At 42.5% G+C, this 17,592-nt stretch overlaps 2 protein-coding genes across 4 annotated transcripts; both read right to left on the reverse strand.

The window, feature by feature from the left end:
• Positions 1-2,603: 2,603 nt before the first annotated feature.
• LOC108925225 (organic solute transporter subunit alpha-like) lies at positions 2,604-9,513 on the reverse strand. Of its 3 annotated transcripts, XM_018737042.2 has the most exons (8): positions 8,626-9,513; positions 7,624-7,778; positions 7,412-7,485; positions 6,286-6,444; positions 5,881-5,992; positions 4,033-4,179; positions 3,709-3,814; positions 2,604-3,232 (listed from the first exon to the last, which is right to left on the reverse strand). In XM_018737042.2, the coding sequence occupies exons 1-8, from the start codon at positions 8,693-8,695 to the stop codon at positions 3,030-3,032; spliced, it is 1,026 nt and encodes a 341-aa protein (XP_018592558.2). In that variant the 5' UTR covers positions 8,696-9,513; the 3' UTR covers positions 2,604-3,029. The 3 variants fall into 3 exon arrangements, with proteins under 3 accessions (XP_018592558.2, XP_018592559.2, XP_018592560.2); XM_018737043.2 differs by lacking the exon at positions 6,286-6,444; XM_018737044.2 differs by lacking the exon at positions 3,709-3,814 and having other exon boundaries at positions 3,145-3,232.
• An 811-nt stretch (positions 9,514-10,324) lies between these two features.
• Positions 10,325-17,035, reverse strand: LOC108925283 (T-cell leukemia homeobox protein 3-like). The gene is made up of 4 exons (XM_029257170.1): positions 16,344-17,035; positions 12,371-12,605; positions 11,707-11,919; positions 10,325-11,582 (listed from the first exon to the last, which is right to left on the reverse strand). The coding sequence occupies exons 1-3, from the start codon at positions 16,795-16,797 to the stop codon at positions 11,709-11,711; spliced, it is 900 nt and encodes a 299-aa protein (XP_029113003.1). The 5' UTR covers positions 16,798-17,035; the 3' UTR covers positions 10,325-11,582; positions 11,707-11,708.
• Between the last annotated feature and the right edge of the window lie 557 nt (positions 17,036-17,592).

The following is a 17,592-nucleotide window of genomic DNA, read 5'->3' on the forward strand; positions in this document are numbered from 1 at the left end:
TTACCTGCACTTAACAGATTCTTCTGAAATGCAAAGGCAACCATCAATCTGTTGAGAAAATAAAAAATAGATGATTAAAAGAAAATGCTCAAGTTCTGCTTTGCCTGGAATGGGAAACTGTTATATTCATAAATGAAAAGCTGCAGGAATGAGTTATGCCTAAAAATGGGTTCTTGGATTAGCAGCAACAGCAGCACAGCTTAACCACAAGCTGAGAGGATCAATCGTATCTACGCAGTACTGCAATTTATACTGTAATCACATTTAAATAACCGAGAGACATCCAACACGTCTCTGCCCTTTCCATTAGTTGCATTAAAACTCTGGAAAATAGGATAATGTGAGGTATCATAGGCAGGCTGGGAAAAAGACTTTAAAATACGTGACAGGTGAGCTGGTTTGACACCTACTTTCTCTCTAGACTGTCTCTACTGTCCGACAAGCTGCCTTTAACACTTGAGCTTGATTGTCCTCTCCATCACCAGAGGCTGATCTCTATTAGCCTGGCCTGGCATGGGGCCAGTTTCAGTTGATTTAAAGGTTAATATTATAAAATGCTGTAAAGGAGCTATATTTTATGAGTCGTGCACAATATGACTTTGACTGCAGGCAATATGCTGACAGACTGGTGACGAATCGTATTCACACCGGAAACTTTGGAGTGGGGAGCTGTCTGTCGAGCTCATCCTTGCAACATGACATGGCTCTGCCGACGGCAAGCTCTCAACATGATGTGTGCTGCACAACCAAATGCTTGTTTGCACATACTCACTTAGCATTGCTGTAATATCATAGTATACATTTTCATAGGAGGAAGGAAGAAACTGGTCTTACTCTGTTCAAGTCTAGTGAATCTCTAATGGTATAACTCCATGCATATATAAAATGTTTCATGCTGTACACAGAAGTGCATGAACTGCCATTTAAAATCTTTTAATCCCTGTGGTTTCCAGCAATTTTTTCCCATTTCAGTATATAATGAATAATCTCATCACACTTTTTTGTCCCAGTAACATTTTAATGTACAACTGTAGTTCTAGAATATGAGGTATGCACATGAACATCTGTAATTTCCCCAAATACACAAAAGCATGAAGCAAAATACTTTATCCTAAATAAAATGCACAATCATGTCACGAATCTGTCACCATAATTCCTGCAGTCACCAACAATATACCTATTATTTATGACTGCAGAAAATATTACTGCTTTAGAACATTTTATAATATTAACCTTTAAAGGAGGGGGCACGGTGGTGCAGTGGGTTGGACCGGGTCCTGCTCTCCAGGGGGTCTGGGGTTCGAGTCCCGCTTGGGGTGCCTTGCGACGGACTGGCGTCCCGTCCTGGGTGTGTCCCTTACGCCTTGTGTTGCTGGGTTAGGCTCCGTGACCCCGTATGGGAGTAGGGGCTCAGAAAAAAAACCTTTAAAGCATCTTTTTCAAGAATAACTGAAAAATCAGAGAGTTTACATATGTCTAGTTACTTTGCTTTACATAGAATTGACCTGTTTACAGTTATTAATGTTCAGCATAGGGCACCTCTTTGTACTAATGAGGAACAAAGTTGCTTTCGTATGCCTTTATTTTTGGAACTAGAGGCAGAGAAAGGAGAAATATATACTTTTAGGAGGGTTACAATGCTATTTAGTCCAGGCTTTTTCATAACAGTTGCATAATCTGAAAAGACAGTCTCCCAATTCAAAGATTAACAACAAATCTGCTAAACCACAACAGACTGGAGCGGAATATGCAGTAACCTGGTTTGTTCATTGTTTTTGTTTTGTTTTGCTTTTTTTTAATCGTTAAGTCGGGAAGGCCTTCACTGCAGATTAGTTTGGCAGTTGATGGAAACAGCCAGTTATGTGGCTGCTCAGGGTCATGAAAGACCCCTCTGTTCATGGAGGGTCCTCAGGAACAGTGTTTCCAGGCAACATTCATGGGTCTTTGTAACAAAGCTGAATGGAGCTGGGCTAAGACTATTTGTCTGTGACCAGTGTGTTGTTGAAAGATAAGGACAGAGCTTTTTGAGGTATAATTCTTTGGAAGGAAATGCATAAATGTCTGTATTTGCAGTACGGTCACATACTGTATCTATATAGGCCTGCTCTTCCCGGACAGAAAGTACAATAATTTTGAAATCAACTACACTTTTATTTTAAAATACAGAAAGAGGAAAAATATATTAATAAAATATTAGAAGTGATTTTCAGTAACAGTTCTGAAGTACATCTTTAAATAGTCCCATTCATTGTAAAATCAAAAAAAGTTTCAAGTCATTAAAAAGTAGCTGTTGACATCATAAAATGTCAGATTTCTTTAAACTTATTTATTTATACAATTTATACACTTGAACCTAAGCCTATTTCTATAACACATTTAAATATACTGTCAAATCAATAGAAAATAAAGGTAAACTCCAACCAAACGGTTGATTAATAGCAGTGAAATAGCAAGAAAATAGCAGTGCGTTCGAAGATCATAGAGAATATTGGTGGTCTTCGTAGCTTGGGTTGATGGTTGAGGTGATCAATCCCACCCATCAAACTACACATAAAAGAGGAAGCATCCAACACAAATCACACAACTTATGCACTGATGATGTCACCTCGACCGGTGATGAAACGTTTGCAACCTAAATGCCGAGCTCGGCGAACAACCGAACACCTCAGCGGTGCATTCGCGTAAAGAAATCCTTGTCCATAGAGATACCCTTGTGTTCATAGGGGATGATGTTTTTTCTTTTTTTTTTCTTAAATAAAGCAATACATGTACTTTTTAATGTATAACTTGAGTTGTTTTGAACAGGCTATTTTTTACAGCACTGCTGAACTTCACAGTGTTAGAAACACATAGTAAACATTCTATATGTATCAGATAAAATTGTTAAATCGCCTATGGAAATTCATTTTATTCCATGGAGATCCTACTGGATCAACAAGATTCAAGTGTGTTGATTTTACAACAGGATGATACTGAAATGTAGTACTTTTTGGACGGAGGTGAAGGAAAATGAGCTACATCAGTGCTGGTCAAACCCAGTGGGTTGAGCTGACCAAAGGCTGCATGAAGACACCTCCATCCTGCCTGTCTGCATCTCCTGGCACATTCTCCTTGGCAAGAGGCTTGGTGAAGGGCTTTTCAATGCCGTGGTCATTGTAGCGCCGTCTGTAGTAGAAGCGCGCCACCAATATGACGATGAACATCTCCATCACCACGAGCTGCTGATGCATGACTAAGGGAAAAGGATGGATAGAAACATCAGGGATAGAAACATCAGGGAAAGTAACAGTTCTCTAGGTGTGGTACCCGTCAAAAGTTGGAGTATATCTGGTGGAATCTAGAAATGAAGGTCTTCTCTGCTCATCTGTAGCAATTCCCAGAGATGTAGGACACTTTCTGGCTGCTTTGCTTTCATTTGTCTAGGTTCCTCACATAGAAATATTGGACAGGTTGCCCAGGTGAACTCAAACTTTTGACAGACACTGAATGCCAGGTCAAAGGAGGTTAAGCACAACTAAATACAGTAATTTTATCAGGTTAGTGAAACGTGTATGAGCCTTACTAGAAATATACTCCCCGCAAACTGAAATCATTGCACAATTGTGCTGGACATCGCAGGTTCTACATCAGTTCATTATCCAGGCGTTCATATCATCCACTACAAGCGGCACATTTTAGGAGTCTGTTTAGAGGAAAGAAGGAACTCACATGTTCCTCTTGCACGGGCAGAGAACGGAGGGGCACACACAATTGTTCCTGTACTGACCAGCAAACTTATAACGCCACCCTGGGCCTGGCTGAGAATTGCCACGCTCTCGTGAGACAAGAGAGAACACAAACAAGATGAAAGAAGGACACTCGGAAGAGATGGCTCATGCAGGATGTCCAGCGTCCTAAGTTTGGCATAGAGACACAAAAGCATTTGCAAGAAGAAAGACTGAAAGTGAAGATTTATCTGTCTTTTCAGTCCTACACCAGGTGATCCAATACGGGAAAAGCAGTTGTGCAGGAAGCCTGCTGAGGGAGATTCACCTGGTTTAGGGCGAACTTTGGCACAATGTTGTGTTTCGAGAGGTTCGACTTGGCCTGGGAAAACAGAATTCCTATGGGCCACAGTGAGAGAATGAACGTAGCCACAGATAGCGCCGTTATCCACGGGAAAGCACCGTTCACCTTCATCTAGGGTGAAAAACATCTTGTGTTACTGTCATTATATACCTCCATTATCATTAGCTCAATACCTTATTTTACACATATGTAGTAACTGACAAAACAAATGTGTTTACACAAAGCACCTTTCTAAATTCGCAGAATGATGTTCCTCTGTTGGTCTTATATGCAGTCATCCCCCAAGACACGCTAATTCCAGCTGTAAGAATTTGACTTTTCGTGGCACTTCCTTTAATGCTAGGGTGGCACAGCGAGCAGTGCTGTTGTCTCACAGCGCCTGGGTGGTGCGAGAGAACGTGGGTTTGATCCTTGCTCAGTCTGTGTGGAGTTTGCATGTTCTCCCCACGTCTGTGTGGGTTTATTCCAGGTGCTCTGGTTTCCTCCCACAGTCCAAAGACATTCAGGTTCACCCATAGTGTGTGAATGACACAGAGGGAGTGTGTTACACTGATGTATGGATGAGTGACCCAGTGTAAGTAGTGTATCTAGCAATGTAAGTCACCCTGGTGAATAAGGTGTGTGGGTTGATAACACTACATAGAGTTCAGTGGAAGTTGCTTTGGAGAAAAGTGTCTGCTAAGTGAATAAATGTAATACTACTGCTTTGGCTTTTTATCTCAATTGCAAAGACCAAATCTGGATTTTGTGTGTCTCCCAACAGCTGAGCAGAGTGAAACTTTGACATTTATTTATTTTGTAGATGCTTTTCTCCAAAGTGACTTCAGTGACTATGAATTTTATTCTGCTGACACCTTTAACCAAGGCAACTGACAATGCTAGATACACACCAATAAACTCCCTGAAATCACTCACATATTTATACATGGAAGGAAACTCATGCAAACGCGAGGCAAATGTACAAACCAGACAGACGGAACAGAAATCAAACTAACATCAGCCCAGGTGCCCTGCAGACACCACTTTAACTTGTTTAGCCAGTCAGAATTCATTTGCATTGTTTTCATTGGTATTTTTAGTCTTTACTGCTCTGTTTTTTGTATTAAAAGCTGAATTAACACATAAAAACTGGTTGTCAAATATATACTGTATATGTTTAGTTTGTGAGAGTTTAATAAGTGTACGGTGTGTAATAAATATGAAAGAGCTGAATGAGTGCAGGTAAACACACACACACACACACACACACACACACACACATTGTCTGAACTGCTTGTCCCATACGGGGTCACAGGGAGCTAGAGCCTAACCCAGCAGCACATGGCGTAGGGCTGGAGGGGGAAGGGACACACCCGGGACAGGACGTCAGTCTGTCGCAAGGCACCCCAAGCGGGACTCAAACCCCAGACCCACCGGAGAGCAGGACTCAGTCCAACCCACTGCACCACCACGCCCCCCCGCAAGTAAACAGACATATAGTATTATAGAGTAATTATAGAGTAATGAAGGGAAACTGCATTGTTACGTTGTGTTATGATAACTAATGTTAACTATTGAAGGAATTGTGTTCATTTTAATGAGATTTAGTGATAATTTACCATAAATGACTGCCAGTTCTTGGGCTTAGGAATGCATAAAAAATGTTATAGCTGAAACTAATGGTAACTACAGCTTCAGTTTCAGAGGATTCACCGGCGAAGGGATTTTAGAAATGCATCACTTTCATAAGAAGGGGGCAGACTGTGAAGTCCTGTACAACTGCCCTCTGAAACACTGAGTAGTCTTAGCATTGCACACTGAGCTTTGACTTGCCTTCCCTTGCTGATACGTGCCGTTGGTCCAGAGGACGATGGCAAAGAACATGAGCGTGGGCCGAAGGAGAGCCGCCTGCAGGGTACCCCATTTCAGCACCGTCAGGCTTCTTCTGTTCATGAAGAAATGGAGAGTAAGAGTCAAGGCTCGTGCTCTATATCACATCCACATTGCATCCTTTTCAATCTAGGAAGGTTCTTGCAAGATGCTTGAATTTCCGAATGTCCTACAGCATGAACACATAACATATAAAACGAAGGTCCCTACTGTTCCCTTGTACAAAAGAGTCTGGTAAGATTCCTAATATGTCGTATTCAGAAAGCTCATGCAGGTATAACTTTATGTGCACCCTTCCTGTGTCCCAGGGGCCCGTTCTCCACAAGCTACCCCCCTCGACACTGTAACCTGCCGATGTGTAGTGGTGGTAGGCAGAGGCAACAGCAGCAGCAAGGACCAGTACTGGTCTTCAGCGGCACCCCCTGCAACCGCTGCACACAGGCCTCATCGCCACCATACTCTTCCACCATCATCACCAGGAACTTGTGCAGACAGATGGTGAAGTATCTGAAGGAGAAATGGGTGGGTGACAGAGCACGGCGGACAGGACAAAAAAAAGCAACGAATATCATCCTGAGACCCAGCAAAAATTGTTTTTGGATATACTGTATTTCTGGGATTTCTAGGATGTTGTTCAAGCCCCATCCCCCAAGCAGGTGGTATTATTTAAAAACATATAATGTCCTGTATAAGGTGCATTAGGACTCAGTATTGTAGCATGTACTGTTTGGGAGAGACACTGTCCTCTATAGTGGACAAAATGGAAAAGCTGAGCCAAAGTGTGTAGCATATAAAAACTTGCAAACCATCATGCCAGAGGTTAAGAAGCAGCTGGAGAAGCAGAGTGTCTCTCCCTGCTGCCAGATGGCAGAAATGAAAATCACAAGACCTCGACTGTGTCGTTCACCCTCTATAGCACATGGACACTGCGCTGCTCACCATGCCGTGTACCATTCCTAAAAAATGTTGGATCCCACTCCTGCAGAAGTAAATACCCTGAATTGCTCCAGAAGAAATTATCCTTCTGTATAAATAGCTGAATTCTTTATGTGACTAAAATAAAATCATTAATAATCATAAATAAAATAATGAAATAATAAATGAGAGTAATGATGTTGGATCTGTTACTTGCCTTGTGAGACAGTTTTATACAGTGTTTACTAGTACTTTATTTGTTATTGGTGGAGACTGTTCGTGCGATACAAAATGGAAAGTAGGAAGGATAAAGTTGGTTTGGTTATGGGAGGAACAGTGTCATCAGCATGTGCTTTGCAGAGTGAAAGTCATAGTCAGAGGAGAAATTATAAGAATTCTAAGCCTGTTTTATGGAAAAGGGGTGTATATTTTTCTAAGCCATTGTAGCAGTTTTTGGAGCACAGGACCCTGTTGTTTGAGGACTGAGTTGTGGGCCAAGACCGTAAAATCTTGCAACATGTACAAAAACTCCCGAGTACCAACAAATGTTCTTGCTCACATGGAGGCGGTGAAGTCTGTGAACATGGATGAGCGCGGTATCCACATGCCGATGCACGACGTGGCTGCGATTACCTGAGAAACACACAGATGCAGCTGACCATGTTTGACAGTATACAGTAGTTGGCGAATACCGAGGACACTCCACAATGTTTTGAGGAGGTCTTATAACTTATCCATTCCCTGGCCAACATGTCAAAAGAGTATCCTCACGGGTGCGGCCCCGGTGACCCAGATGTACGTGGTTCGCTTGTAAGAAGGGCTGATTTTCCTGGTGATGTAGATGATCTCCTCCAGGTACACAAGGCTTCCAGCCACAGCCATCAACGTGAGGACTGCGTACAGGGAGCCCATGGTCATGTCCATGTCTACACACAGGGTCACAGACAGGAACACAGAAAGGGTCATACAGAGGAATTCAGGAATAGGAAGAGACAATCATATAGAAGGACACGATGAGGGACAAAGAGATGATCATACAGTGGGATCCATTGATGGACAAAGAGGTGATCATATAGGGGGGGGTGCAGTGGGTTGGACTGAGTCCTGCTCTCTGGTGGGTCTGGGGTTTGAGCCCAGCTTGGGGTGCCTTGCGACGGACTGGCATCCTGTCCCGGGTGTGTCCCCTCCCCCTCCAGCCCTACACCCTGTGTTGCCGGGTTAGGCTCCGGTTCCACGCGACCCCGTATGGGACAAGCAGTTCAGGTGGTGTGTGTGTGTGTGTGTGTGTGTGTGTGAGATCATATAGAGGGATCCATTGATGGAGAAAGATGACCATAGCCTAGGAAAGGGACACACGGTGCCAGGAGAGGAAAATTTTACACTATATCATACATGATGAGAGAAAAGTTTGTTACATTTCCTGTGTTTCTTAAAGAATAAAAGAAATGTAACAATTAGAAACCAAAGATAAATAAACTGACAGGTGAATTCTGCGCAACATAAGACATAAAATGAGACGCGGTAGTGCACACTGAACTATTGCACTTATACAATATAATATTTACCTGAAAGGACCTTTTTGTGTGCGAGTGGAACACGTTCATGAGGTAATAATTACTGCACAGTGAAACTGAGTGGAAAAGCAGCACAGTTTTCCTGCCTCTACGCGGCGACGTGACGAGCGCAAGACGAGTTTTTGCACAGGAGGAGACAAGACGGGGGGTAAAACGACTTAAATAAACGAAGTGCAGACAAGGAGACATTGTTGCTTACTGGAAATGAGCACTTCGGAGCTCGGAGGCTCCTGCAGACACGCGGCTCCACGGCTCCCGTTGCGCTCCATCGCGGCGCCGGTCGGATAAAACGGGCGCGACGCGACGCGACGGGACGCGACGGGCCGGAAAGCGGAGACACACAGCGGCCGCGTCGCGATCGTTGCGATGAGCGAGAGGAAAAAGCAAAGTGTTTTCGTGACGTTGTAGGTGCGAAGGAGACCCGGCGGTTTTATTCTGCCGAAAGCTGCAGAAATCGGACTGATTCCCGCTGAACCGTCGGCCTCCCCCTTCGCTTCTGTCCCTCCGAAGTCCCTCTTGTGACGACGGACCCAAGTCAGCGTACATAACCCGCTAGTATATAACAACGGAACACCGCAAATCCTACAAGTGTGACTCGTTTATTATAACGTTCGACATCGCGTCTACAACTAAATGAAACATGTCACTATTTGTATGCACTAATTTATACAGCAGATCCCACTGTACTGTTTTATTATTACCTACAGGACAGGGTTTAATTCATGCACATGATGATTCAGCTCCTTAGTGAGACAATGGTCGCCGACTTTTTATATGTCATGTCATGTCATAAATGGATGGCTATACTGCGCACGTAGGCGAAATGTAGAATGAACAACAGGCTGGAGTCCAAGCACCTCCCTCCTCCGCCTTTAATCCACAGCTTCGCAATAAACATACTAATGTTCGTCGGAAAATCAATTCTAAATTCTAAATTCTCACCACCAGGTGGCAGGATTTCTTAAGAAAGAAAGCTTTGTTACGTTTTTCACCAACAGGTGGCGCCGTGTTTAACTCCGCACTACATTCCGCGTGCCGGTTACGTTTACTTCATTTAGCAGACGCTTTTCTCCAAAGCGACTTCCATTGAACACTATGTAGTGTCACCAGCCCACATCTTACTCTGCTAGATACACTACTCACAGTAGAACACACTCAGGATGACTTAGAGTCACCCATCCACCTGAACAGCATGTCTTTGGGCTGAAACCCACATAGACAATAATATATGCAAATCCTACACAGACTGAGTGGGGTTTGAACCTACATCCTCTTGCAACAGCAAGGTGCTGCAAGACAGCAGCACTGCTCACTGTGCCATCATGCCACCCAGTTAACTAAGTTTGCATGACAAGCCAGACCCTTTTGCTTGTGTCCATTCATTGAATGATCTCTTGAAGTTTGAAAGGCTTTTTCCCCCCATTATCTGTTTTAAACGCCAAGGATTATGGTTCTTTTAAGCACGTCAGAAGAATAATGCTGCAAAGTTATGGTATGCTACCTTAATTTTGGAATGGAAGCATCTGAAGAAATATTAATTTATGAACACAAAGGCAGATCCTCATACATAATACATTTCAAAAGTAATTTGCTTTCCTAGTGGGGAAATTTCTGCAGAAGTCTCCTCACCCTTTGTGTGCATTCCCTGGAAAACTATAAAAATATAATCTGGCAAACATAAATACCTCAAAACCAGTTTTGCTGGACAGTATTTTTGAAGAACAAATTTGAAGTACTCATACTCAGCTTGCAATTTTCATTAATTTCTCTTCTTGGTTGATAAGTGCTTCGGTTCACATTTGCTTCTTAATCATTGAGGAATGGTTTTACAAAAAATACCTTCCTCTGTCCTTGTCCCAAACAATGGGTCTAACTTCTTACTGCTTACAGTGCGGCTGAATATGGCTCTGCGGGTGACTGAAATACTTCCCCTGTAATGCTGCATCATAAGAGGAAAATGAGAAAATGAGTAAATGTTTATTATTATTTACATATACATCAAATACAAATCATAACAGTAAAAATCATTACATGGGTTCCACAGAGCAGAGCACTTTAAAACCTAACTACCCTTCCCTCAAAATACGTACTTCAGCATAAATACTGTATATTGCTTTCTTTGCTGCCTTTAATCTCTCTCTAAACTGGAGATGCAGTGCGGACATTATTCCCCAATTACAATGCTTGTTCCCCACATACTGTATAATATCATGAATGGACAATGTTAGATTATTGCCAGTGTGGCTGCTGTGCTGATACATCTTACGCAATACAATGATCCATCTGAAGGCGTGAGGGCCCTGAAAACCACTATTTTCCTTTTCAGCCTGCGTCTCTGCATGCCGTCGACTCAGAGAGAAAGCTGACTGAACTGGATGAATATTTCTGCCACCAGTTCTGCTTTTTCATCTGTTATGAAAATAGTTTATTCCTCCTTTCCCTCTAATTACTCTGGGGCAGTTGTGCTTTATAAAGCACATTTTTTAAGGACCAGCAGAGAAAAACCTGTCCAGGAAGCATTGGAAGCAGCAGATATTTCACCCAGAATTGTCAGAATTTTGCTTTTCTCTAAGGGTTAATTTGATGGTTTACAGTGTCATATCTGCTGAAACAAACTCTCTGTTGTTGAACGGTTCTAAGGAGCAATAGCACCAAACCTTTGGTGTGCACAGCTTTTGTTCTGTGAAAAATGATCGCGTCAGCCGTGGAACTTGCCAGAGGAGCGCTGTTTCTGAAGTTTATCACAGGTCAAAGGTAATGGTCCTTATTTTACAAACAACTAATTACAGCTGGCTCTTAATTTTCATTTTCAGTGTGATTTTCTGAAAGAGAGTTAATTTCAATGCAAAAAGCAAAAATTCCAGCCATTTTGGAAACAGTCCGAAAAAAGATCATTCCGGTCCGTTCTCCAAGGACTGCCTCCAGCACTGCTTTTTCTTAAAGGGGCAACTTTCCATTGCCAGACCTTATTGGTGTTTTTAATAGGCTCCGCCCACAGTTGGTCCTCTAGCACTAGCTAAAGGGGTGTGTCCTCAGCGCCACCCCTCACTGGTGCCAGCACTACCACTTTTTTGTCCAGTATTGCTTCATTTCCAGGGGAAGAAGGGCTGTGATGTCATCTCACCCCAGGAGGGTCGGTCAACTGGTCAGCACAACCTGCCATAAAAAAAAAGTCTGCTTTCAATATGTGTATATACTAGATTCCATCTGTGCCAGTGGGAAGTCTGATTTTCAGTCAACAAACTGTTCCATAAGGAATCTGGAGAGATGACATTCGTACCATCACACCAGGGCGGTGACGCTCCCCAGTTTGCTGCTCTCGTTGGCCCAGGGCTGCAGGTTTTGGAGGGCAAAGAGGGAGGAGTTGTGTATGCAAAGTGGGTCGGGGGGCACGGAATCACTCAGCGACTTCTGGAAGGCATCGTGCTGCAGCTGGATCATCAGCCGATTGGCTTGTTGACGCTCTGCCTCCCGCTCCTCGGCCGTCTGCCGCCTTGAGACAAAGTCACATTCAGACAGGGGAGAATCAGAGAACTGGTCAGACGACGATTAGGAAGTGGCCAAAGTTACTGCAGAAGGCAAAGCCACAAAACACCAGTGGGACAAGGGAGGAACTGCACAGACCATACTGAGTTGATCCATCTGGCCTTCTGAGTAGAGCTTTTTCCTTCCTGACATTCAGATAGCATATTTTTGTTAAAGTTATTCAGAGCGCTAAGTTACAAAAATCATTTAGTCATGTATCTTTTGTTCTTCTGTGACGTTATCAATATCTTCTCCAACCGTAATTTGTATTAGTGCTGGCGTTAAAGAACAAACAAAAGAAATGGCCCCACCGTCTCATGAAAAGCAGCAAGAGTCACTTGATCTTCTTTTCTGCAGCACCATCCATATAACCATCACTGTACATATAACACCAATTCCTTGACATGTGGCTCTCTTACCTCCACTTGGTTCTGCGATTCTGGAACCAAGTCTTCACTTGAGCATCGGTCATCTTGAGCGTCTTGGCCAAGGCAGCCCTCTCAACGCTGGCCAAGTACTTCTGCCGGTGGAAGCGCTTCTCCAGCTCACAGATCTGTACGCGTGAGAAGGATGTGCGTGGCTTCTTGCGCTTTGGTGGCGTGCGGTTCTGGTACGGGTGGCCAATGCGCCGGGACATAGTGAAGGAGGTCAGCGCTGCCGGAAGAAGGGAAGAAGGATAACTGAGCTGATAAGAGATAGAAACTACACCAAGGACATTTTACTACCTCTGATTTAAGGTTTTTTTTTTTTTGATAGCCCAATTTTCTGGACAATATGAAACAAAAAGTGTAATATATTTTGGAAAGGGAAAAGTGGTATGTAACTATTTGTTATTTACCTTTATCGATTTTGCAGATGCTTAATATATATAGTAGTCTATTTTAAAACAACAACTGTATCAGACTTGGGATAAATTCAACATGGGATTTTACCTAATATGAATCGCTGGGGAAATTTCATGCCAGTTACTAATTGTTCTCTTGGTGTTACTTTTAATTCTGCTATTTGCTGACTCCTTTATCCAATGCCATATAGAACATTTGCTTTATTTATACACGTGGTATTTTGATGTGTCATTTCAGGGTAGGCACCACACCAATAAGCCTGGGTAGGGCATAAACTAGTAACCTTAAAAAGTCCACTTCTTTTATTATTATGATGCCAACTGCCAAAGCATACAATACATCCTTAATATAAATTGAAACTTTGTGAAATAAGATATTTTTGTCTATTTTTTAACTGGAATTACATGTAAGTGGCTTGAAATATATTTCATTTAATTTTAGCTTTGGCATCCAATTTTTTCTTTATATTGCCCAATAAATGAAGAAATCTATTGAACTAATAAGAAATAAAAGAAACCCCTACATATGCATTCAGTCACTATATTTTGGAAAAAAAAAAAACTGCTAATTTTCAGAAAATTACAAGTCTTACAATTTAAAAAGCTGGATATTCTACAGAGACAGTCCACAGTTGTCTAGAGTTGCAGCATTCACAGAAATTCAGAATAGCTGGTCACTGTGTTTCCTCTAGGTGTTGAACCAAAAAAAAATCACTTGGCCATTTGCTTTAAAACGGGGATAAAACATGGAAGCAGAGGAGCAGTTAAAACAAATAATGTAAAAAAAACAAGAAGCGTACACGGAATTAAACATTTGATTAAAACTCGTTTATCTCACGCGCACGCACACACACACTTACAGTATATGATATGATATGTATGTATATATGTATATATGTTTCATTAGTTGTCAGGAAAAAAGATATCAATACACAGATTAGAAGTCATATTTATTTTAAATGCAACTGCTTTCTTTAGTTTGTTTATAACCTGAATAAATCTGAAAAAAAAGTTTCTCCGTAGCAATTCAGGAATTAGAAATGTCCTTAAAATGACATAACTGTCTTAGAATTTCTCCTTTCTGATCGTTCGTATATTATTTCTTAAAGCCATGCTTTTTTCAAGACAGACAGCAAGAAACAAATCATAAGGGCATCAGAATGGAAAGACAAATATTGTGTGAACGCCTTGTTGAGAAAAGTCGGCAAAATTTAATTGCAATAAAATATTTCCTCGTTTATATCTACATTCACGTTTATACAATTGTTATTTATTAATTATTAATTACTTACATTATATTATTAATTAATTTCTCGGACGCTTTTCTCCGAAGCGACGAGCAATTGAGAGAGAACAAAAGTGCATTTCTCCGAGAGACCGGATTGATAAAAAGACCTCATTGATATAAAGACCTGGTTGATGTAAAGAGCGCATCCATCCATATGGAGGCATGAAAAGTCGCGCGCACGTGACTTATTACAGTCAGTCAGTCCAACAGCACCGCTTTTTCTGTCTTTTTTTTTTTTTGTTTTTTTTTTTTTTTTGTTTTTTTTTTTTTTTTCCAGCACACATGAGCCGAATAGCTGCGTATAGAACTGAAACAGATGATGTGCAGAGAATGTAGTGAAGCGCAGGAACCGCTGAACCGACGCACTCGTAACAAATTCTGAAATCATTTTCAAACGAATGAAAAGCACGAAATAAAACTGATTTTCGCAGAATGTTAATTTAATTAGTTAATTAATTAATTAAACCATTAACGTTTCTTTTAATCGTACCGAGGAAAAACGATTAACCCAATAAGCGGCCTATAGCAGAAACAGTCACAGCAAGTCAGACTACGCTTAAATTATGAATGGAAAAAATGTTCAGCCACAGTCCTATTTAGTGCACCAGGTCCCACTGAGCTCTTTCTTCAGCAAAGTAATAATTCCCAAAACGGAGTCACATACAATATGTACAGAGGGAGGCGCAGTGGTTTGAGTCATCACCTTGTCATCACCTGCTGCAGTCCCCTTGAGGAAGGGCCATGTCCCGAAATGCCCCGGCATTATTATAAAAGGATAATAATAAAAGGTGGGTGACATCAGTGAATCCAAAAACACACGGATTATAATAACGTCTTCCTCACTGTCATTCATACAGGAGGAGCTGTAGCCGTGATTTCTTCCTGGGTAACAGAAGGAATTTCCACATTTTCTTTTCTGTCACGATACCATCATCAAGTTTTTGTCGCTGTTTTGTGCTTTATAACGTATCACTGTGCAATAAACTGAAGGAAAATGTTTTACATGCAAATGGTCGAAGCATTATGTTAGAAATTAAATATGGGCGTCAAATTTTCAAAAATATTTTAAAATAGAGTATATTTTCAGTTTAAAAACTGTCCAAAATAGGCTGAATATGGCATATTTTATAGAAAATTCGGAGAGAGCTATAACATTTCGTAGAAAAACAGTGAATTGCACTAGTATATGGATATATAATATCTTTGTCTTCAGTATGAGTGCATTTATTGATATTCTATTTTTTATTTGTAAGTGTTACTTGTTTTGACCTCTGCGGTTTAATCCCAAAGCCTAAAAGCTGTGACATGCAGTAATTTGGGTTAATTATAAAGAGATATTGTTCTGGTTCTCAGGTAATTCTAATTTAAGGCAGCAGACTGGTCAAAATAACTCGTGCACTGACGGTTAATAACAAAATTATTTCTCCTGATCATAAAAAATACGTAAAAGGACCAATTCAGTTCTGTGCTGATGTGTTTTGCACTTCCGGATATCTGTCATCCTACGATCGTCAGAGGGCTATGATATTGAACGTGGCAGAATTATTAATTTTATTTTTTATTTCCTTGCTGCAATTCACGGGCTTCCTTGTGCTTTCCTGTTTTCCCGTGTCCAGACAAAAGTATGCCAGTTTTTCGCGCACTTCCTGGTGTGTTCCTATTATATTGAAAATCCAAGCAAAATGTGAAGAACTTAAAAAATAACAGCACAAAATAATAATTAAAAAAAAAACATATTTTAGAATTTTATAATTTTTCTAGTCATCTGAGGGAAATATTGCTAAAAAATATATTTAAGTAAAGGTAATAAAACACATATTTATTATTATTATTATTATTATTATTATTATTATTAAGCTTCCTTAGCTCACGTTTCTGTCCAAGATAGCTTACAATACTAGATAATTAAATTTCCAATGATTAATCCATTTACACAGCAGGGTATTCTTACAGTTTCCATTTAGAGCGAAGGACTGCAGGAAATGCGGGGACTTGAACGCACAACCTTCATGGAAGCAGTCGTATTCATAATGAAAGAAATTCACACACCAGGAATGATTAATTAAATCAGTTAACTCAGTTGTTTACGTGTTATGTGGAATAGTGATGGTATTACCGGACAGTGTGAAAAGCACGTCACTTACACCTTGGAAACATTTTTCACGTGAACGAATAAAACGTGACTTTTGTCCACAAAGAACTGAATTATGATTTCAGAAATGCGAGCGGCCAGTGCCGCGGTGTCCTGCTGTCACCGTACCTGTGTGTCGGTCCTTGGCGAACCGGCTCCGGCTCTCCATCCAGGGGAAGCTGAGGCTGCCGAAGCCGGGTACTGCGCTGCTCAGGGGCGGCGGGACGGCCGCAGGAAGGGGTCTGTGCGCGGGGACCCGAATCACCCCCCCGGGAGCCAGGCTGAGGCTGACGCTCAGCCGTCCCGACTCCTCCAGCGCGCCCGCTATCCCACTGAACGAGCCGCAAAGGGACGCGCGAGGCGCGGCGCTCGCGCCCGCGGGGCCGCCGACGCCAAACCTTCCCGCACCGGCGGCACGCGCACCGGAGTCGGAGCCGCCGCGGGAGCCGCTCTGATGGGAAGCGTCCTGGTCGGAGCCGCTGAGGATCTGGTCGATGCCGAAGCTGATGGGCTCGTGCTGCTGGTGGGCGGTCTGAGGAGCGGGGCCGTGGCGACCGGGCGCAGTGCTGGGGTTCCTCTCCATCCCCGACCCCCCGCGTGACGCGCGCCGGCGTTATTCACGAGGAAGTCGCAGAGTGCGGGAGACGCGCGCGGTTACAAAGGGCTGGGCTCGGATCGAGCAGGACTTTCATCAGAGTCTACCGGCCACAACCCCCTCCCCGCTGTCGGGTGCTCTGACAGCCTCCCCCGAGCCCCCCGCGGAGCCGTCCATCTGCAGTGTGGGTGGTCGGTGCAACTTTGGCGCGATGGGTCCGCTTCTGCGGGACGGGTTCTGTCCGAACCCCCGGTGGGGCGCGCGCTCTCCGGCGCACTGCTCCCTTTCCATTGGTCCGGACAGAGGCCCCCCTTCGCGTCATTGGTTCTGCCGGCGGAACGCGAAAGCCCCCCGCACACACACACACACACACACACACACACACACACACACACTCCTTGACGACGTTTAAAAAAAGGATTTATTTATCTATTTATTCATTTATTTAGAAACAAGGCAGCAATTAGTGCTGTGTTGAGGGTTGTTGCCTTGCATTCCGAAGGTTGTCGGCTCTAATCCCAGCGCTGTGTGTCTGACTCTATCACTATTCCTATTATTTTGACCTCCCTTAATATCTCGGTTGTGGTGCAACTTAAATATATCGCTTTCATTACAGCACCTAACTGATAAGCGGTGAGTTTTCTTTTTAAGGGACAATGAATCTACTTTCCAGTAATAATAAGTGTAATAAACATATATACTGCGAGTACTCCGTTCTTTAGACTTGCAACACGCACACAACAAAAAAACACGACTTTTTTTTTTTCTTCAAACGCTCGAGAG

This window comes from Scleropages formosus, chromosome 13, assembly GCF_900964775.1.
Source record: "Scleropages formosus chromosome 13, fSclFor1.1, whole genome shotgun sequence".
Lineage (NCBI taxonomy): Eukaryota > Metazoa > Chordata > Actinopteri > Osteoglossiformes > Osteoglossidae > Scleropages > Scleropages formosus.